This window comes from Oncorhynchus masou, chromosome 13, assembly GCF_036934945.1.
Source record: "Oncorhynchus masou masou isolate Uvic2021 chromosome 13, UVic_Omas_1.1, whole genome shotgun sequence".
NCBI classification, from domain to species: domain Eukaryota; kingdom Metazoa; phylum Chordata; class Actinopteri; order Salmoniformes; family Salmonidae; genus Oncorhynchus; species Oncorhynchus masou.
Window position 1 is genome coordinate 90,365,390 of NC_088224.1, and position 22,909 is coordinate 90,388,298.

Sequence of the window (22,909 nt, forward strand, 5' to 3'; positions counted from 1 at the left end):
GAAGAGTGCTCCTACAGCAGAGATTGGGGAAAGGAGAGGGGTGGAGGTTGTGAGGGTTTAATGTGAAAAAAAAACAGGGTTGGTGTTGAATTCCTTTATTTCATCCTGTCTCTCCCCTCGCCAGGCTGTCTGAACAAAGCTCCGTGTGTGTGTGTGTGTGTGTGTGTGTGTGTGTGTGTGTGTGTGTGTGTGTGTGTGTGTGTGTGTGTGTGTGTGTGTGTGTGTGTGTGTGTGTGTGTGTGTGTGTGTGTGTACGTGTGTACGTGTGTACGTGTGCGCATGTGTGTGTGCGTGCATGTGTGCGTGGGTGCGTGCGTGCGTGCCCTAAAGGGGCAGGGGTCAACTAGCATGCAGACACAAACCGGGTATTATCCTCAGCTGTGAGAGAACACTCTCACATCCTCTCTCTCTCTGATCAGAGGAGAACACTCTCACTTCCTCTCTGTTTCTCTCTCTCTCTTCTCTTTTCTCTCTCCTCTTTCTCCTGAAAGGCACCAGTCAGAACTGATCACCACACCTGATACCTATATATCACTGGGACATTCATGGGAAGCAGAAGAGACTATATATAAATATCCATAAACACCCACACAAACTCACACACACACACACACACACACACACACACACACACACACACACACACACACACACACACACACACACACACACACACACACACACACACACACACACACACACACACACCGGCATATGCTCAGCATGAAAACACGAATATGGTGACTTACAGTAGGCTGCACGCTGTATACTGTACTATCGCAGCATTGTCCATAGTAAACAGATATATTACACTATCACAGCATTGTCCATTACTAAACAGATATATTACACCATCACAGCATTATCCATGACTAAACAGATATATTGCACCATCACAGCATTGTCCATGACTAAACAGATATATTGCACCATCACAGCATTATCCATGACTAAACAGATATATTGTACCATCACAGCATTATCCATGACTAAACAGATATACTGTACTATCACAGCATTGTCCATTACTAAACAGATATATTACACCATCACAGCATTATCCATGACTAAACAGATATACTGTACTATCACAGCATTGTCCATTACTAAACAGATATATTACACCATCACAGCATTATCCATGACTAAACAGATATACTGTACTATCACAGCATTGTCCATTACTAAACAGATATATTACACCATCACAGCATTATCCATTACTAAACAGATATACTGTACTATCACAGCATTGTCCATGACTAAACAGATATACTGTACTATCACAGCATTGTCCATGACTAAACAGATATACTGTACTATCACAGCATTGTCCATGACTAAACAGATATACTGTACTATCACAGTATTGTCTATGACTAAACAGATATATTGCACCATCACAGCATTATCCATTACTAAACAGATATACTGTACTATCACAGCATTGTCCATGACTAAACAGATATATTACACCATCACAGCATTGTCCATGACTAAACAGATATATTGCACCATCACAGCATTATCCATTACTAAACAGATATACTGTACTATCACAGCATTATCCATTACTAAACAGATATACTGTACTATCACAGCATTATCCATTACTAAACAGATATACTGTACTATCACAGCATTGTCCATGACTAAACAAATATACTGTACTGTCACAGTATTGTCTATGACATATGGGATTGGGCTCTGGTCAAAAGTAGCTCACTATACACTGAATATACAAAACATTAAGAACACCTGCTCTTTTCATGACATAGACTGACCAGGTGAATCTAGGTGACAGCTATGATCTCTTATTGATGTCACTTGTTAAATCCACTTCAATCAGTGTAGATGAAGGGGAGGAGACGGGTTAAAGAACGATTTAAAATACGCTTTTTAAGCCTTGAGAAAATTGAGACATGGATTGTATATGTGTGCCATGCAGAGGGTGAATGGGCAAGACAAAATATTGAAGTGCCTTTGAACGGAGTATGGTAGTAGGTGCCAGGCACACAGGTTTGTGTCAAGAACTGCAATGCTGCTGGGTTGTTCACACTCAAAAGTTTCCTGAGTGTCGACACAAGAATGGTCTGCCTCCCAATGGACATCAAGCTAACTTGACACTGTGGGAAGCATTGGAGTCAACTTCGGCCAGCACCCCTGTGGAACGCTTTTAATACCTTGTAGAGTCCTGTGGAACGCTTTTAATACCTTGTAGAGTCCTGTGGAATGCTTTTAATACCTTGTAGAGTCCTGTGGAACACTTTTAATACCTTGTAGAGTCCTGTGGAACGCTTTTAATACCTTGTAGAGTCCTGTGGAACGCTTTTAATACCTTGTAGAGTCCTGTGGAACGCTTTTAATACCTTGTAGAGTCCTGTGGAACGCTTTTAATACCTTGTAGAGTCCTGTGGAACGCTTTTAATACCTTGTAGAGTCCTGTGGAACGCTTTTAATACCTTGTAGAGTCCTGTGGAACGCTTTTAATACCTTGTAGAGTCCTGTGGAACGCTTTTAATACCTTGTAGAGTCCTGTGGAACGCTTTTAATACCTTGTAGAGTCCTGTGGAACGCTTTTAATACCTTGTAGAGTCCTGTGGAACGCTTTTAATACCTTGTAGAGTCCTGTGGAACGCTTTTAATACCTTGTAGAGTCCTGTGGAACACTTTTAATACCTTGTAGAGTCCTGTGGAACGCTTTTAATACCTTGTAGAGTCCTGTGGAACGCTTTTAATACCTTGTAGAGTCCTGTGGAACGCTTTTAATACCTTGTAGAGTCCATGCCCCGATGAATTGACGCTGCGACTCAACATGTGTTCTTAATGTTTTGTCCACTCAGTGTACTGTGTATTAACACACACATCAGCTGATAGCCAGATTGCGCAACAGGATAACATTCATGAGAGGGTGTTGTGGCCTGCAGGATCCTGGGGGGGGACCAGACTGTCTTTCCTCTGAATGGCATGACCGGAAACAAAAGCAGAAGGGAGAGAGAGAGAGGAGAGAGAGAGAGACAGAGAGAGAGAGAGAGAGAGAGAGAGAGGAGAGAGAACATCTCCACACATTTTGTCACTTTGCTCTAGTGTCAGATCAGATTGACAGTGATTTAAAGAGAGAGAGAGAGAGAAGGGTATTTTCATGCATTTCTCTGTCTTGAAGAGCCCAAACCCATGCATTCCAAGTAGAGTATCTAACGAATCCAACTTGCCGAGAGAGAAGAAGTCACGGTCCTCCAGGATCCTCTATCAGGACCCGTCAGTCTCAATCTCCCAATGGCCTACTCAGGTGGGTCCACTTAGACACATCAAACATGCTTACACCCAAAACAAAATAGAATAAGATATTACAACTCGTGTAATTTTGATTGTTAAAAATGTTAAGCTTTGTTAATTGTAAAAAAAAAAAACTTCCTGGCTGTACGTGGTTCCAAAGTTCGTCTGCAGTGCATTTTGTGAGTGTATTCATCATCATTTTTTAATTCAATTTAATAATGTATTCTGAATATCCAAACAGGTTGTTTTGTATGGGAGGGCAGCTATATTATCTCTAAGCCAGGCATCATTACAGTAAGTAATGGATGAAATGAGGAAGTATACAGTACTGTACAACTTTCACCTTTTTTTATTTTGCTTCATACGTCACAGCCCTAGATATGGACAGCACAACAGGATTCGCCCTGACCCCTGTCAATCACAACCACACCAACAGCAGCTGTTCCCGTGACAACGTTCTGAAGACTGTGGTGTTTCCTGTTCTCTACTCCCTCCTCTTCCTGTTGGGCCTGTCCCTCAACGGCCTGGCAGTGTGGGTGTTCTTCAGCATCCCCAGCCACTCCCACTTCATCATCTACCTCAAGAACATTGTGGTGGCCGATGTCCTCATGACCCTCACCTTCCCCTTCAAGGTGCAGTTACAATTATAATAATCATAATATTAATAAAAGTTATAATATTGATAACTATGAAAAAAGTATGAAAAAACAGCAATTAAATCACTGACTTTATTGATATATTTTTGCTGTAGGTGCTGTCTGACTCCAACATGGCGTCCGTGGGTCTGCGTGTCTTCGTCTGTCGTGTCTCCTCTGTGCTCTTCTATCTCACCATGTACATCAGCATCCTCTTCTTTGGCCTCATCAGCATCGACCGCTGCAGGAAGACCCTCCAGCCTTTCAAGGGGACCAACGCGGCTCGTCTGTCCCACAGGAAACTGCTCTCTGGGGTTATCTGGTGCTCCCTGCTGGCCCTCTCCTTGCCCAACATGGTCCTGACCAGCCGCAGCCCCACCTCAGTCTACTTTAAGTGCAGTGATCTGAAGACGGCGGCTGGGCTGCATTGGCATGAGGTGGTCAACCATGTGTGCCAGGTCATCTTCTGGGGCAACCTGGTGACGGTGATAGTGTGTTATGCCCTCATCACCAAAGAGCTGTACAGTTCCTATGCCCGCGCCAACGCTTACCGTGCTGGTGGAGCCAGCAGAGCAGGTACTGGTAAAGGGCAGCGCCAGCCCCGGAGAAAGACTGTGAGTTCAAACGTCTTCCTGGTGCTGGCTGTGTTCTTTGTGTGCTTCGTGCCGTTCCACTTCTCCCGCGTGCCGTACACCATGAGCCAGACCCGGGGACGCATGTTTGACTGTAACCTCAAGCTGTTCTTCTTCCAGTTAAAGGAGAGTACACTCTGGCTGTCCTCCCTCAACTCCCTCCTGGACCCTCTCATCTACTTCTTCCTCTGTAAGTCCTTCAGGACCACCCTGTTCAAGACGCTCCGTCTCCCACCTGGGACCTGTAGCTGGCTCACTGGGAGAGGGCCGGACCCCAACACAGGCAGTACCCCTCTGGGAGACTCCTCTGCTTGTCTGTAGCGAACTAAAGCTCTCTTCTGAAGGACTTCCATGTATTGTGGTCTGATGAATGTTTCACAGAGGATCATACTGCCCTCTACTGGAAGGCTGACGGAAACATCAACTGTGTGTTGATTGTAGCTCTGTCTGGGCAATGGAAAGAGTAGAGTAGGAAACTCTGCACAGACCAGTGATAATTACAATAATATGCAAACCAGTCTGTAACACCAGTCTGTAACACCAGTCTGTAACACCAGTCTGTAACACCAGTCTGTAACATTTTGTATAATGTCATAACCCCCTCTAAACGTCACCATAACCTCATGCCAAAGGAAATCACCTAATCAACATGTCTGTCTCATAACAGCTAAGGTCCCGATACCGGCATTCTGCTTTGACCTCGTTATTTTTTAGGCTTCAGGAACTGAAATAAGAGATATGTAATTATGTGTAACCATGGCACAACACGTATGCCTATAATGGACAGCAAAACGTTCTATACTACATAAACTTGTGAAATCTAAATATTTTTTCTCTCCCATTCGTTGATCCATGTCTTTAACCATTCTTCAACATAACAATATGATACAGAGGGAAAAATCCCCTGATTTCTCTGATGCATTGAAAGCCAGATGTTCTGTATGTTTAGACAGACAGTATACAACCTTTTAACAGTTGGCCTAAGGGCAGGTGGGAGGCTGCAACTTACTGCTGTACAGTGACCACAGAGAAACCTAGAAAAACAAGCTGTGAGTGGCCGGAGACTTTCCGTGGAAGTAGCAAGATGTGAAACAACACCAGTAAAAACCACACTGTGAAAGACAGCTGAAAGTTATCGTGAAAACATTTGGTTCAAGTGAAAGAAATGGTGTGTGTGCATAGTGTAAGAGCATGAGAGAGAGAAACATGGGATCAACACGTCTGATCTTTTAAATAATAATTAGTTCCAGGATAAAAATAAAAAAACACCAACCTCCCTGTGAAAACATAACAAACATACATAACCTCCCTAACCTGCCGAATCCAGGTCACTGGTAGGAGAAATACCATCTGCATGGGAAGATGCTAACAGCAGCAGTTCCATCAGTCCAATCATATGACTCAGGAGGTAGAACATGGCTCTTGCAATGCCAGATTTGTGGGTTTGATTCCTGGGTCACCCACACACAAAATATATGCATGCATGACTGGGCAGATGCTAACAGCAGCAGGTCTATCAGTCCAATCATATGACTCAGATGGTAGAACATGGCTCTTGCAATGACAGAATTGTGGGTTTGATTCCTGGGTCACCCACACACAAAATATATGCATGACTGTCAGTAACTTTGGATAAAATCATCCAAATTACATGATGTTGTTATATTATAAGAAGTTTGACAAACAAGGGCAGCTTTTTTTTTTACCCTGTGCGTGAGCTCTTATTTTACCACTTCCCCATCTTCAGGAAGTGTATTAGGTGACGTAGCAAACGCAGTCCCAATATATCGCAGTAACATATCTCACACGAAAGACATCATAGTGACTTTCCTCCATGATAAGATGGTTTTTCTCAACTTCACCGGTGAGTTTCCTTATTTATTTATAATAACACATCATAGACATTTTTTTCTTAAATAATATTGTTCGTAAATATCCCAAATCTGACACAGAAAGAATACGCTGTGAATTTTTTTGAGAAATGTTTCTTGTGAACTTTATGAATCACAATCATTAGACTTTTATGCTTTCATTTGTATTTTGCAATAACAATAAACTATTAATTCACACAATGAAAATTAACCACATCGTGGTGTCAAATTTATGTTTTAATTTATAAAAAACATTAAAGGGGCAATCTGTGTTTGGTATATACATTTTCTGACTTTTTGAAGAAATACTTTGGGATTTTGGGTCCATGCAACTTATTATGTGACTTGTTTGTTACAACAAAGGGGTTGAATATTTGTTGACTCAAGACATTCCAGCTTTTCATTTTTAAATTATTTTTACAGTGGAGATCAAGTTTATAAAATGCCTGGCTGGGCAGATGAGATAAGATGGAACAGAGTAAATAGGCATTTCAACATCATAGATTTAGGCGGTGGTAACTTGTGGAATGGACACCGGCTGGAATGCGGTTTTAACCAATCAACATCCAGGATTAGACCCACCCGTTGTATAACCTCCAATATTCTATATGGACAACTTGTTATGCTATTTTGAGTGCTATACCATTTGGTTTGAAGTGGCTTAGAAAATGTAGCCCCTACCCCTCCCATTGTTTCACTAGCAGAGATGCTATCGGTGGGGTATGTAAATAAAGAAAACAAAGCCATATTTTGGTCAATGACTCTCACGATCACTTTTTGAAGTGAATTGAATTGGCTTTTTCTTAATTATATATATTTCAAAATATTGTGTACTGCCTCTAAAAAAATATGACAAAATTCTGTTCAAAACTCAAAACTATACAAAACTACATTTCATTTCATAGAATATGCAAATTAATCCATAAGTGTCTATTGACTCTTATGCGTCAATCTAAGTAATGTAGCATTAAAAAAAACTAGGATAGGTTACTGTTTGTACTGTAAAATAGTGTAACAGAACTACAATAAACACAGCGAGAAACTGTAATAGAGATGAGATGTGAGTTTCCATGGGAAACTAACAGAGTTACTCTCTGTACTGTAAAATAGTGTAACAGAACTACAATAAACACAGCGAGAAACTGTAATAGAGATGAGATGTGAGTTTCCATGGGAAACTAACAGAGTTACTCTCTGTACTGTCAAATAGTGTAACAGAACTACAATAAACACAGCGAGAAACTGTAATAGAGATGAGATGTGAGTTTCCATGGGAAACTAACAGAGTTACTCTCTGTACTGTCAAATAGTGTAACAGAACTACAATAAACACAGCGAGAAACTGTAATAGAGATGAGATGTGAGTTTCCATGGGAAACTAACAGAGTTACTCTCTGTACTGTCAAATAGTGTAACAGAACTACAATGAAACTGTAATAAGATGAGATGTGAGTTTCCATGGGAAACTAACAGAGTTACTGTACTGTCAAATAGTGTAACAGAACTACAATAAACACAGCGAGAAACTGTAATAGAGATGAGATGTGAGTTTCCAGAAATAACAGAGTTACTCTCTGTACTGTCAAATAGTGTAACAGAACTACAATAAACACAGCGAGAAACTGTAATAGAGATGAGATGTGAGTTTCCATGGGAAACTAACAGAGTTACTCTCTGTACTGTCAAATAGTGTAACAGAACTACAATAAACACAGCGAGAAACTGTAATAGAGATGAGATGTGAGTTTCCATGGGAAACTAACAGAGTTACTCTCTGTACTGTCAAATAGTGTAACAGAGCGAGAAACTGTAATAGAGATGAGATGTGAGTTTCCATGGGAAACTAACAGAGTTCCATAGTGTAACAGAAACTAACAGAGTTACTCTCTGTACTGTCAAATAGTGTAACAGAACTACAATAAACACCCAGAAACTGTAATAGAGATGAGATGTGAAAAACAACAGTGTTATCACTATACTGTCAAATAGTGTAACAGAACTACAATAAACTGGAGAATGAGGCAAACATTGTAATATTACTGTGTCGTAACAGTTACTCTCTGTACTAGTGTAACAGAACTACAATAAACACAGCGAGAAACTGTAATAGAGATGAGATGTGAGTTTCCATGGGAAACTAACAGAGTTACTCTCTGTACTGTCAAATAGTGTAACAGAACTACAATACTGTAATAGAGATGAGATGTGAGTTTCCATGGGAAACTAACAGAGTTACTGTACTGTCAAATAGTGTAACAGAACACAATACTGTATTATAGTGTAGCATGGGACCCACAGTACCAGCCTTTGTCTCATAAACAATACTGGAGAATCTGAAGGACAGCACACTACTGAGACATGAATGTCTCATACACTATCTGAAGGACAGGAGACATGAATGTTCGCTGCTCTGGCCCCCCAATGGTGGAACAAACTCCCTCACGACGCCAGGACAGCGGAGTGAATCACCACCTTCCGGAGACACCTGAAACCCCACCTCTTTAAGGAATACCTAGGATAGGATAAAGTAATCCTTCTCACCCCCCCCCCCCTAAAATGATTTAGATGCACTATTGTAAAGTGGCTGTTCCACTGGATGTCATAAGGTGAATTCACCAATTTGTAAGTTGCTCTGGATAAGAGCGTCTGCCAAATGACTTAAATGTAAATGTAAATGAATGGCTGTAGCGTTTCAATGTGGAAGAATAATTCAGCCAACAGTGTAATATACTGGGTCCTATAGTAAACACTGTGCAATACTGGATGATAGTAAAGATTACTGCGGACCCACAGTATCAGCCTTGGTCTCATACACTATGTGAAGGAGGAGACGTGGAGTGTGAACTGCTTGACCGTGAAGGGGCAGGGCATTCTACCTCATATAAGACAGGGTTTATGGCTTAATCTTTTGCTATATAAGACAGGGTTCAGGTTGGCAGGATTCAAGGGAAAGTGTGTTTATACTGTAACTGTGCTTAATCCTGCAACGATCATCTCTCGCTAAGCTAGCTACTTTGCATAGCTCGTTCACTGTGGAACACAAGTGTCTGGGCAAGATGGTTGCACCCTGTGAGAGATGAAAACGTGGTGCACCTCAAAACACCTGGCTTACTCTCAGGGGAGAACTGCAAGTCTGGCTGAGTGGAACATACACAGTCTACCAATCTTGTGGGTTAGGCACGGTCCCTGAACGCGAAGGCTAGAACCGTGAGGGTTTTGGTTGACAAAACTAGCACCACAATACTGGTAGACCAAACTGAGTATCTCCCAGGTTGGTGCGCTGTCACAACTAAGACAAACCCTCAGCGCTGCAATACTGATAGAACAAACTGAGTATCGCCCAGGTTGGTACACTGTCACAAGCAATAAAAACAAGGAAAGAACCCAACGGAGATGGCACAAGCCAAAACCGAATGGAGGGACAGCAGAGCACCCTGATGGAGAGGCTAACTGCTCCAAGCTATTGAGTAGCAGCCGGTACACTTCTGATAGAGTCTTTTGATAGAGGCTGACTAGCTAGCTGCTCCGAGCTATTGAATAGCAGCTGGTACACTTCTGATAGTCTTCTGATAGAGAGGCTAACTAGCTAGCTGCTCCGAGCTATTGAAGAGCAGCTGGTACACTTCTGATAGAGTCTTCTGATAGAGAGGCTAACTAGCTAGCTGCTCCGAGCTATTGAATAGCAGCTGGTACACTTCTGATAGAGTCTTTTGATAGAGGCTGACTAGCTAGCTGCTCCGAGTTATTGAATAGCAGCTGGTACACTTCTGATAGAGTCTTCTGATAGAGAGGCTAACTAGCTAGCTGCTCCGAGCTAATGAAGAGCAGCTGGTACACTTCTGATAGAGTCTTCTGATAGAGAGGCTAACTAGCTAGCTGCTCCGAGCTATTGAATAGCAGCTGGTACACTTCTGATAGAGTCTTTTGATAGAGGCTGACTAGCTAGCTGCTCCGAGCTATTGAATAGCAGCTGGTACACTTCTGATAGAGTCTTCTGATAGAGAGGCTAACTAGCTAGCTGCTCCGAGCTATTGAATAGCAGCTTGTACACTTCTGATAGAGTCTTCTGATAGAGAGGCTAACTAGCTAGCTGCTCCGAGCTATTGAAGAGCAGCCAGTACACTTCTGATGGAATCTTCTGATAGAGAGGCTAACTATCTAGCTGCTCCATACTATTGAATAGCAGCTGGTACACTTCTGATAGAGTCTTCTGATAGAGAGGCTAACTAGCTAGCTGCTCCAAGCTATTGAATAGCAGCTGGTACACTTCTGCTCTTATACACTCTAACGTAGAGCTCTTACCATTCCTCTCTGGAATGAGCTGAGAAAAGGAAGAGGTGGATGTAGTGTGTTGGCTACTACAGTATTTAATTACTGGGGTCAGCCGCAGTCTCAGCACTACCTGGTACACGGGACCAATCTGAAATTCCTCCGGATATAGTGATCAGATCTGGTGGAAAATGACAGTTTATTTTGCATGGGCTGCATCTCAATCCACCATATCCTTCTATGTCTGTAGCGTCCAAACTTTTTGGGCTACAAACCCCTCTGTGGAAAGATGAGACTCTCTTGAACACGATGGTATTCTCCTTTTTGCTCTATATCCCCCACAAGTGTCATGGGACTCATCTGAAGGCAACCCATACAAATGAATGGGAGTATGGAGATATATATATAGATGTTAAACCTTCATCTGAAGGTAACCCATACAAATTAATGGGAGTATGGAGATATATATAGATGTTAAACCTTCATCTGAAGGTAACCCATACAAATTAATGGAAGTATGGAGATATATAGAGATACTAAACCTTCATCTGAAGGTAACCCATACAAATGAATGGGAGTATGGAGATATATAGAGATGTTAAACTTTCATCTGAAGGTAACCCATACAAATGAATGGAAGTATGGAGATATTTCTTATACCTCCAAAATACATGACAGTGACTTCAAAACCTTATTTCTTAAGATACATTTGTTTACTGTCTTTTTTTGCATCTTTTCTGAATGTGTAATTCAATGCGTGGGCTATAATAGTAAAGGCCAAATATTTTATCAAATCACTTTTCAATATATTTTTTTTATACCTTAAAGGCATCCGAAAATTCAAAAACAATTGGCTAAATCATCCATGGTATGACCATCTTAAAACAATTTGATATGTTAGCTTAGTAACGTATGGAATTGAGGTTAACGGTAATTTTGGTCAAATTGTATTTCAGATAACATTAATTGCATGTGTAAATATGTTTTGATAAGAAATCAGTTTATATTTTGCTATGATTGTTGCTTTTCCAATAGTTTCTTCTTGGGGTCAAAATGGTAGGCTGAGGGTTAATTTATTGATAGATAGACATTATCCATTGAACATGCCAACTAGGACTAGGTTTAACCTGTCTCTGGGAAACCAGACAGTAATGTTTTGAAGACACTAAGCACATGATCCATTTATATTCTTAAATTGTATTCTTCAAGAAGCAATAGCTACATATAATTTATTCAAAATTCCTCAAATTGATGTACCAATGCAGATTTCCCCTTTAATATAGAAATTAATTATTATTTTAATCATTTTTCTTGCTAACCTCATTTGCAGATTCCTCAAAACTAGTAGCCACAATGGCATCACGTTCCACTCCAAAGGACTGTGGCTTTAATGAAGATACCTTAAATATGGCTATATCAATTCTCTACTTCCTGTTGTTCATCCCGGCCCTCATCATCAATGGGGTAGCAGTCTGGGTCTGCATGCAACTTCGGTCAACGTCCACCTTCCTGGTGTATCTGAAGAACCTTCTGGCCGCTGACCTTCTCATGACCATGACCATCCCTGTCAAAGCAGCCAATATCCTGCCCAGCGCTCCACTGACTCTGAAGGCCTTTGCCTGTCGCTTCTCTGATGTTATTTTCTATCTCTGTATGTACATGAGCATCATTCTGTTGGGCCTCATCAGTCTGGACCGCTTCTTCAAGATCGTCAGGCCCTGTGGCAGGTTGTTGGGTCAGAACCTTGTCTTCGGGAAAGTGCTGTCTGCTTCCATCTGGGTGGTGCTGTTGTCCACTACTGTCATTCCAACCATGATCCTGACCAATCAGGATCCCACAAACAAGACTAAACTATTCTGTATGGCAATGAAGAGCAATGCAGGACGAGATTTTCACAGTGGCGTGGTCAAATTAAACAATGCGATCTTCTGGGTGGTGTGTGTTCTTATTTGTTTCTGCTACATATGCATAGCAAGGAAGGTTTTTCAATCATACAGGAAATCAGGAAGCAGCAATGACGAAGGGAGGCATAAGACCAAAGTGCGTGTGTTTTTGGTTCTGGTGGTTTTCCTGACGTGTTTCGGACCCTACCACGCCATACGGCTCTCCTACACCTCGCTTCAGGTTACCTCAACAACCAGCTGCGCTAAGGTTACCTTACGGATCTCTAAGGAGTTCACCTTGTGGATGTCAGCCATGAACGTCTGTCTGGACCCTCTCATCTACTTCTTCCTGTGTAAGTCCTTCAGGATCACCTTGTTCAAGACGCTCTGTCTCCCACCTGGGACCTGTAGCTGGCTCACTGGGAGAGGACCCAACACAATAGAGGATCAGACGCCAACACAGGAGGGAGACTCCTGTGCCTGTACAGAAAATTAAAACTATTTGGAATTATCTACTTCATGCTGTGAGATGTTCTGTTTGACAGAGTATAATACTGCTACCTGGTGGAGGGTTAACTATCCAAAGAGTTATACTAGAAATGAATCCACCAGGTGTAATGTACTATCCTACTATTTATATTAGAAATGCTACGTTACAGCCTTATTCTAAAACAGAATAACGACATTGTTTCCCTCATAAATCTACACACAATTTTTTTTTTTTTTTTTACCTTTATTTTACTTGGCAAGTCAGTTAAGAACAAATTCTTATTTTCAATGACGGCATAGGAGCAGTGGGTTAACTGCCTGTTCAGGGGCAGAACGACAGATTTTGTACCTTGTCAGCTCAGGGATTTGAACTTGCAACCTTTCGGTTACTAGTCCAATGCTTTAACCACCAGGACGGCCGTACAGGCCCCATTTAACATTGATGTGGTTGTAGTGGAGCGAGATTCTTGGTGTCCACATCACCAACAAACTGTCATGGTCCAAACACACCAAGACAGTTGTGAAGAGGGCACTACAACACCTTTTCCCAATCAGGAGACTGAAAAGATTTGGCATGGGTCCCCAGATCCTCAAAAAGTGATACAGCTGCACCATCGAGAGCATCCTGACCGGTTGCATCACCACCTGGTATGGCAACTGCCTGGCATCTGACCGTAAGGAGCTACAGATGGTAGTAAGTACGGCCCAGTACATCACTGGGACCAAGCTTCCTGCCATCCAAGACCTATATAATAGGTGGTGTCAGAGGAAGGCCAATAAATGTGTAAAAGACTCCAGTCGCCCATCATAGACTGTTCTCTCTGTTACCCCACGGCAAGTAGTACCGGAGCACCAAGTCTAGCACCAAAAGGCTCCTTTACAGCTTCTACCCCCAAGCCATAACACTGCTGAACAGCTTCTACCCCCAAGCCATAACACTGCTGAACAGCTTCTACCCCCAAGCCATAACACTGCTGAACAGCTTCTACCCCCAAGCCATAACACTGCTGAACAGCTTCTACCCCCAAGCCATAACACTGCTGAACAGCTTCTACCCCCAAGCCATAACACTGCTGAACAGCTTCTACCCCCAAGCCATAACACTGCTGAACAGCTTCTACCCCCAAGCCATAACACTGCTGAACAGCTTCTACCCCCAAGCCATAACACTGCTGAACAGCTTCTACCCCCAAGCCATAACACTGCTGAACAGCTTCTACCCCCAAGCCATAACACTGCTGAACAGCTTCTACCCCCAAGCCATAACACTGCTGAACAGCTTCTACCCCCAAGCCATAACACTGCTGAACAACAGCCATAACACTGCTCTTCTACCCCCAAGCCATAACACTGCTGAACAGCTTCTACCCCCAAGCCATAACACTGCTGAACAGCTTCTACCCCCAAGCCATAACACTGCTGAACAGCTTCTACCCCCAAGCCATAACACTGCTGAACAGCTTCTACCCCCAAGCCATAACACTGCTGAACAGCGTCTACCCCCAAGCCAAAACACTGCTGAACAGCTTCTTCCCCCAAGCCATAACACTGCTGAACAGCTTCTACCCCCAAGCCATAACACTGCTGAACAGCTTCTACCCCCAAGCCATAACACTGCTGAATGGCCACCAGGACTACTTACATTGATACCGCCCACCCCCCCTTTGTTTTTACACTGCTGCTACTCGCTGTTTATCATCTATGCATAGTCACTTTACCCCTACCTACATGTACAAATTATCTCAACAAACCTCTACCCCGTCACATTGACTCGATACCGGAAGCCCCTGTATATAGCCTCGTTATTGCCATTTTAATGTGTTACTTTTTATTTTATTTTATATTTTTTATTTTGTTTATTTAGTAAATGTTTCCTTAACTCTATTTAATGAACTGCACTGTTGGTTAGGGCCTGTAAGTAAGCATGTCACTGTAAGGTCTACACCTGTTGTATTCGGCGCATGAGATAAATAACATTTGTTTTGATTTGATTTGATGTATTTGGAATGTCAAAGCAAAAACAGAAATGACAAAGCAAAAACAATTTTTGGGATGGTTTGCCTTAAACAGACATACCTTATTTACATAAGAATTCAGACCCTTTGCTATGTGTATCTAAATTGAGCTCAGGTGCATCCTTTTTCCATTGATCATCCTTGAGATGTTTCTACAACTTGATTGGAGTCCACCTGTGATAAATTCAATTGATTGGACATGATTTGGAAAGGCATACACCTTTCTGTATAAGGTCCCACAGTTGACGGTGCATGTCAGAGCAAAAACCAAGCCATGAGGACAAAGGAATTGTCCGTAGAGCTCCGAGACAGGATTTTGTCGAGGAACAGATCTGGGAAAGGGAACCAAAACATTTCTGCAGCATTGAAGGTCCCCAAGAACACAGTGGAAGAAGTTTGGAACCACCAAGACTCTTCCGAGCAGCAGGGACTGGAAGACTAGTCGGGATAGAGGGAAAGATGAATGGAGCAAAGTACAGAGAGATATTTGATGAAAACCTGCTCCAGAGTGTTCAGGACCTCAGACTGGGGCGAAGGTTCACCTTCCAACAGGACAACGACCCTAAGCACACATCCAAGACAACGCAGGAGTGGCTTCCGGACGAGTCTCTGAATGTCCTTGAGTGGCCGAGCCAGAACCCCGACTTGAACCCGATCTAACATCTCTGGAGAGACCTGAAAATAGCTGTGCAGCAACACTCCCCATCCAACCTGACAGAACTTGAGAGAATCTGCAGAGAAGAATGGGAGAAACTCCCCAAATACACGCGTGCCAAGCTTGTAGCGTCATACCCAAGAAGATTCGAGGCTGTAATCGCTGTCACAGGTGCTTCAAGAAAGTACTGAGTAAAGGGTCTGAATACGTTTGTAAATGTATATTTCATGTATTTCTTTTACTTGTTCTTGCTTTGTGGGGTATTGTGATGTCATTATGGGGTATTGTGAAGTCATTATGGGGTATTGTGAAGTCATTATGGGGTATTGCGATGTCATTATGGGGTATTGTGATGTCATTATGGGGTATTGTGATGTCATTATGGAGTAGTGTGAAGTCATTATGGGGTATTGTGATGTCATTATGGGGTATTGTGATGTCATTATGGGGTATTGTGATGTCAGTATGGGGTATTGTGATGTCATTATGGGGTATTGTGATGTCATTATGGGGTATTGTGATGTCATTATGGGTTATTGTGAAGTCATTATGGGGTATTGTGATGTCATTATGGGGTATTGTGATGTCAGTATGGGGTATTGTGATGTCATTATGGGGTTTTGTGATGTCATTATGGGTTATTGTGAAGTCATTATGGGGTATTGTGTGAAGGTTGAGAAGAAAAGAGTATTTAATCCATTTTAGAATAAGGTTTTAACGTAACAAATGTGGAAAAAGTATATTAGTATATTGAAAATGAATCCACAAGGTGTGATGTACTACTGAAGTCCACACATTTACATTAAGAGAAGAGACAGAATACATCTTGTTTTTATGATGTTTGTAAAGATGATTGCAGTGATGATTATGTTTTTTTTTTGCATATACTACCAATGCATGTTTGGACAGTAGGCCGCAGGGACTGAATGTGTGTGCATTAGGCTAACTATTACCTTTCTGGTGTTTTCCATATTGTATTACTATGGTGTGTTTATGTTTGTTTGTTGAAATCACAAAATGAATTTCCATGTAAATGGACAAGTGAAGTATACTTCATATCAGGTACTATTTAAATTACATACCAAAAAAATGAATAAAGTGGTCCTATTAGGTTTCAGATATATTTCTGGTTGACAGGTTAATCTACAGTATGTCAAAACAAGACTCTATTGTGTAAAATAACGTTGGGTAAATGATACACTGCATTAGAGAGTCACAATAACATTACAACCTGTTCCCGCTGTAGCTTCAGTGTCACTCTATTTCCCTGGATTTGCATCTGTCTGAACATGTAGAGCCTTCTTGGGTAATTCAAGATGTGAGTCTCATGTACTGTACACTGGCGTTGTGGCAGAGTTCCACAGTATTGTTCTGTCTGATCACTGATTCTCTTCAGGTAGGTGAGCACATCGAAAGTTCTTCTTATCCCTACTCTGTGCTGTTTTATGCATTGCTTCATCAAGGTACACTTCAAATTAATTATAATGGGTTTATAAGTATAGTTCATAAATTGTTATTTATTTGTTTTTTGGTTCTATAGTAGCTAAATATGTAATAAAGAGTTGTAAAACATTCATGATTCTTTGCCTTACACAGATTTGTGGGTTGTCTTCTCTTGTTGTCTCAAGAGATTTCTATTCACGGAGAACAAAAGGTTTTATGATCTCATTAGTGCTCAAAAACAGGTATTTGAAGTGAGTTTCGTAACGTCCATTCAAATGAAATATGATTCAGATGACACCAACTACATTGACTTGAATAATTATATCAACTACTAATGCTTAATAACGCAAATGAATTAAAGAGCCTAGGCAGAGGAAAACGCAAATTAGTAGGGCTATCTAAACACTACACCTCTCAGCATTCACTCCAGTCTCAGTGCTTCAGTCCTACTTCTGCTGGTTGTCACTTCAAATCATTACAATATAATATAATAAAATATATATAATAAAATCCCTGTAGCAAATAGTCAGATGATTATTTAAGGTATCCTTTATGCGCAATACTCAATTATTGATTTATTTATTTCACCTTTATTTAACCAGGTGGGCAAGTTGAGAACAAGTTCTCATTTACAATTGCGACCTCTGGCCAAGATAAAGCAAAGCAGTTCGACACATACAACGACACAGACTTACACATGGAGCAAAACAAACATACAGTCAATAATACAGTATCAACAAGTCTATATACGATGTGAGCAAATGAGGTGAGATAAGGGAGGTAAAGGCAAAAATTGACATTGTTTTGTACACTAATTGAAAAATAATGAATGTGTCAGACAACGTACACTCCCTTGTTACTGCCAGTGGTTCTAACGACTTTAGCATCAATTGTTAACGAAATAAACTTAAAGTCATTCACAAAAATGGCAAGTCTACTATGTATGTAACTTAGAGACAGAGATGGGGATAGTTCAGTGAGGATGTGGATACAGGTCTATAAGCTAATGCTAACAAAATATAGGGGTAGAGGTGGGGATAGTTCAGTGAGGATGTGGATACAGGTCTATAAGCTAATGCTAACAAAATATAGGGGTAGAGGTGGGGATAGTTCAGTGAGGATGTGGATACAGGTCTATAAGCTAATGCTAACGAAATATAGGGGTAGAGGTGGGGATAGTTCAGTGAGGATGTGGATACAGGTCTATAAGCTAATGCTAACAAAATATAGGGGTAGAGGTGGGGATAGTTCAGTGAGGATGTGGATACAGGTCTATAAGCTAATGCTAACAAAATATAGGGGTAGAGGTGGGGATAGTTCAGTGAGGATGTGGATACAGGTCTATAAGCTAATGCTAACAAAATATAGGGATATAGGTGGGAATAGTTCAGTGATGTAGATACAAGTCTATAAGCTAATTTATTTTTATTTATTTCACCTTTATTTAACCAGGTAGGATAGTTCAGAACAAGTCCTCATTTACAACTGTGACCTGGCCAAGATAAAGCAAAGCAGTGCGACACAAACAGCAACACAGAGTTACACATGGAATAAACAACCGTACAGTCAATAACACAATAGAAAAAAAAGATAGTCTATATACAGTGTGTGCAAATGGCATGAGGAGGGAAGGCAATAAATAGACCATAGTAGCAAAGTAATTACAATTTAGCAAATTAACACTGGAGTGATAGACGAGCAGATGATGATGTGCAAGTAGAAATATTGATGTGCAAAAGAGCAAAAAATAAATTAAAAACAATGTGGATTAGGTAGTTCGATTGGGTGGGCTATTTACAGATGGGATATGTACAGCTGCAACGATCGGTTAGCTGCTCAGAAAGCTGATGTTTAAAGTTAGTGAGGGAAATGTCTCCAGCTTCAGCGATTTCTGCAATTCGTTCCAGTCATTGGCAGCAGAGAACTGGAAGGAAAGGCAGCCAAATGAGGTGTTGGCTTTGGGGATGACCAGTGAGATATACCTGCTGGAGCGCGTGCTATGGGTGGGTGTTGTTATCGTGACCAGTGAGCTGAGATAAGGCAGAGCTTTATCTAGCATAGACTTATAGATGACCTGGAGCCAGTGGGTCTGGCGACGAATATGTAGCGAGTGCCAGCCGACTAGAACATACAGGTCTCAGTGGTGGGTGGTATAAGGGGCTTTGGTGACAAAATGGATGGCACTGTGATAGACTGCGTCCAGTTTGCTGAGTACTATTGGGAGCTATTGGTGGCTATTTTGTAAGTGACATCGCCGAAGTCGAGGATTGGTAGGATGGTCAGTTTTACAAGGGTATGTTTGGCAGCGTGAGTGAAGAAGGCTTTGTTGCAAAATAGGAAGCCGATTCTAGATTTAATTTTGGATTGGAGATGTTTAATATAAGTCTGGAAGGAGAGTTTACAGTCTTGCCAGACACCTAGGTAATTGTAGTTGTCCAAATATTTTAAGTCAGAACCGTCCAGAGTAGTGATGCTAGTCTGGCAGGCAGGGGCAGGCAGCGAACGGTTGAAAAGCATACATTTGGTTTTACTAGCATTTAAGAGCATTTGGAGGCCACTGAAGGAGTGTTGTATGGCATTGAAGCTCGTTTGGGGTTAACACAGTGTCCAAAGAAGGGCCAGATGTAAAAGAATGGTGTTGCCTGCGTAGAGGTGGATCAGGGAATCACCCGCAGCAAGAGCAACAACGTTGATACATACAGAGAAAAGAGTCGGCCCGAGAATTGAACCCTGTGGTACCCCCACAGAGACAACCAGAGGTCCAGAAAACAGGTCCTCCGATTTGACATACTGAACTCTGTCTGAGAAGTAGTTAGTGAACCAGGCAAGGCAGTCATTTGAGAAACCAAGGCTGTTGAGTCTGCCGATAAGAAAACGGTGATTGACAGAGTCGAAAGCTATTGGCCAGGTCGATGAAGATGGCAGCACATTACTCTCTTTTCAATGGCGGTTATGACATCGTTTAGTACCTTGAGCGTGGCTGAGGTGCACCCGTGACCGGCTCGGAAACCGGATTGCACAGCGAAGAAGGTAAAGTGAGATTCGAAATGGTCAGTGATCTGTTTGTTAACTTTGCTTTCGAAGACTTTAGAAAGGCAGGGCAGGATGGATATAGATCTATAACAGTTTGGGTCTAGAAGGTCACCCCCTTTAAGAGGCAGCTTTCCAATCTTTAGGGATGTCAGACGATACGAAAGAGAGGTGGAACAGACTGGTAATAGGGGTTGCAACAATGGCGGCGGATAATTTTAGAAAGAGAGGGTCCAGATTGTCTAGCCCAGCTGATTTGTACAGATCCAGGTTTTGCAGCTCTTTCAGAACATCTGCTATCTGGATTTGGGTGAAGGAGACGCTGGGGAGGCTTGGGCAAGTAGCTGTGGGGGTGCGGTGTTGTTGGCCGGGGTTGGAGTAGCCAGGAGGAAAGCATGGCCAGCCGTAGAGAAATGCTTGTTGAAATTCTCGATTATCGTAGATTTATCGGTGGTGACAGTGTTTCCTAGCCTCAGTGCAGTGGGCAGTTGGGAGGAGGTGCTCTTATTCTCCATGGACTTTACAGTGACCCAAAACGTTTTGGAGCTAGAGCTACAGGATGCAAATTTCTGTTTGAAAAACCTAGTCTTTGATTTTCTGACTGCCTGCGGTATTGGTTCCTGACTTCCATGAAAAGTTGCATATCCCAGGGACTAGTGACAGTGTTGAGGGGTGGTTGTTTGACCGCGGACCCATAGCGGATGCTCGCTGAGATACTGATTGAAAACAGAAGAGGTGTATTTGGTGGGCAAGTTGGTCAGGATAATATCTATGAGGGTGCCCATGTTTACGGATTTAGGGTTGTACCTGGTGGGTTCCTTGACAATTTGTGTGAGATTGAGGCCATCTATCTTAGATTGTAGGACTGCCACGGTGTTAAGCATATTCCACTTTAGCTCACCTAACAGAATGAACTCTGAAGATAGATGGGAGACAATTAATTCACATATGGTGTCCAGGCCACAGCTGGGAGCTTAGGGGGGTCTATAACAGGCGGCAACAGTGAGAGACTTATTTCTGGAGAGATTAATTTTTTAATTAGAAGCTCGAACTGTTTGTGCATAGACCTGGAAAGTATGACAGACCTTTGTAGGCTATCTCTGCAGTAGATTGCAACTCCTCCCCCTTTGGCAGTTCTGTCTTGACGGAAAATGTTGTAGTTGGGGATGGAAATCTCTGAATTTTTGGTGGCCTTCCTAAGGCAGGATTCAGACACTGCAAGGACATCAGGGATGGCGGAGTGTGCTAAAGCAGTGAGTAAAACAAACTTAGGGAGGAGGCTTCTGATATTAACGTGCATGAAACCAAGGCTTTTTCGGCTATGGAAGTCAACAAATGAGAGTTCCTGGGGACACGCAGGGCCTGGGTTAACCTCCACATCACCCGAGGAACAGAGGAAGAGTAGGATGAGGGTACGGCTAAAGGCTATCAAGACTGGTCGTCTAGTGCGTTGGGGACAGAGAAAAAAGGAGCAGATTTCTGGGCGTGGCAGAATAGATTCAGGGCATAATGTACAGGCAGGGGTATGGTGGGGTGCAGGTGCAGTGGTGGTAAACCCAGGCACCGAGTGATGATAAGAAAGGTTGCATCTCTGGGTGCTAGTTATGCTGGGTGAGGTCACCACATGTGTGGGAGGTGGGACAAAGGAGGTATCTGAGGCATGTTGAGTGGGACTAGGGGCTCCGCAGTAAACTAAAACAACAATATCTATTCTAAACAACAGTGTACAAGGCATATTGACATTTGAGAGAGACATAAAGCGAGGCATAAAGCAATCACAGGTGTTGATTGGGAGAGCTAGTTAAGACAACAACGGGTAAGACAACGACCACTAATCAGCTAAGGCAACAACAACAGGTAAAATGGTGATGAATGGGCAGAGATGGTCAGTTAACTACACAGAGAGCCTGAGTTCTAGGTTGGGGCCGAAAGATAAAAATAAACAAAATGGAGTATCGTGACTAATGAACAGTCCAGCAGGCATCCGCTATGTAGCCAAGTGATCATAGGATCCAGTGAACAGCAACAGATAGAACAGGGAAGCCGCGGGGTAGTCGTTACTACGCTAGCACGCGGGAGACACAGTGTTTAAAGTTTGCAGGCCGGGGTAAGTAGGAGCCTCTGCTCCGACATCCGGCATTGGCCTGTTGAGCGGATGGAGTTATGTCGGCGGACCAGTCGTGTTGGTACTGGCCAGATGGCGAAAGAGGTATTGTAGTTGTAGTAATTTTGTTTTCTAGCCGGGAGATGCGCCTGGCTCAAGGCTAACTGGTGCTAGGCTTTGGGGCAGGGGCGTTAGCCAACATAGCCACTCTGTAGCAGCTAGCTAGCAGCGATGATCCGATGCAAAGGTCTAGAGTTTATGACAAGGATCTGGTGGAGTAGTGGATTCTATCCGTGTTGGGGTAGAGTCCGGGAGGCATCAGCTGTGTAGCCGAGTGATCACAGAGTAGGCCAGGAGGTGGGCCTGGCTCAGGGCTAGCTTTGGGGCTGGGTCACTCGGTGGCAGCTAGCTAGCTTGTTATTGCTAACAAAAGCAATGCAAATCATGTTAAATGATGCAAGGTGATTCAAAGGTTTTCCTCAGTGTCTTCATTTTGCATGTTTTCGTATTGACTTAAGAAAGTCCTTGAATAAGTTCCTCATTTGGCAAACAATGGATTAGACTGAGATATTTCCATAACTTTTCTTCTCACTTTTTTCAGATGCTA

General features: G+C 42.4%; 2 protein-coding genes across 2 annotated transcripts; both read left to right on the forward strand.

The window, feature by feature from the left end:
• Positions 1 to 3,052: 3,052 nt before the first annotated feature.
• LOC135553198 (P2Y purinoceptor 12-like) lies at positions 3,053 to 5,368 on the forward strand. The gene is made up of 3 exons (XM_064985368.1): positions 3,053 to 3,289; positions 3,649 to 3,908; positions 4,028 to 5,368. The coding sequence occupies exons 1-3, from the start codon at positions 3,277 to 3,279 to the stop codon at positions 4,862 to 4,864; spliced, it is 1,110 nt and encodes a 369-aa protein (XP_064841440.1). The 5' UTR covers positions 3,053 to 3,276; the 3' UTR covers positions 4,865 to 5,368.
• Positions 5,369 to 5,461: 93 nt separating this feature from the next.
• Positions 5,462 to 14,360, forward strand: LOC135553199 (P2Y purinoceptor 13-like). Its single transcript, XM_064985369.1, has 2 exons — positions 5,462 to 6,407; positions 12,014 to 14,360. The coding sequence occupies exons 1-2, from the start codon at positions 6,386 to 6,388 to the stop codon at positions 13,060 to 13,062; spliced, it is 1,071 nt and encodes a 356-aa protein (XP_064841441.1). The 5' UTR covers positions 5,462 to 6,385; the 3' UTR covers positions 13,063 to 14,360.
• Positions 14,361 to 22,909: the final 8,549 nt, after the last annotated feature.

What these genes read in the sequence shown, in the direction of transcription:
- LOC135553198 (XM_064985368.1), top strand. An exon ending in CCCTCACCTTCCCCTTCAAG is followed by an intron (nt 3,909 to 4,027) that starts GTGCAGTTACAA and finishes TTTTTGCTGTAG; the next exon opens with GTGCTGTCTGACTCCAACAT.
- LOC135553199 (XM_064985369.1), top strand. Translation starts at nt 6,386, where the DNA reads ATGGTTTTTCTCAACTTCACCG. An exon ending in GGTTTTTCTCAACTTCACCG is followed by an intron (nt 6,408 to 12,013) that starts GTGAGTTTCCTT and finishes CCTCATTTGCAG; the next exon opens with ATTCCTCAAAACTAGTAGCC.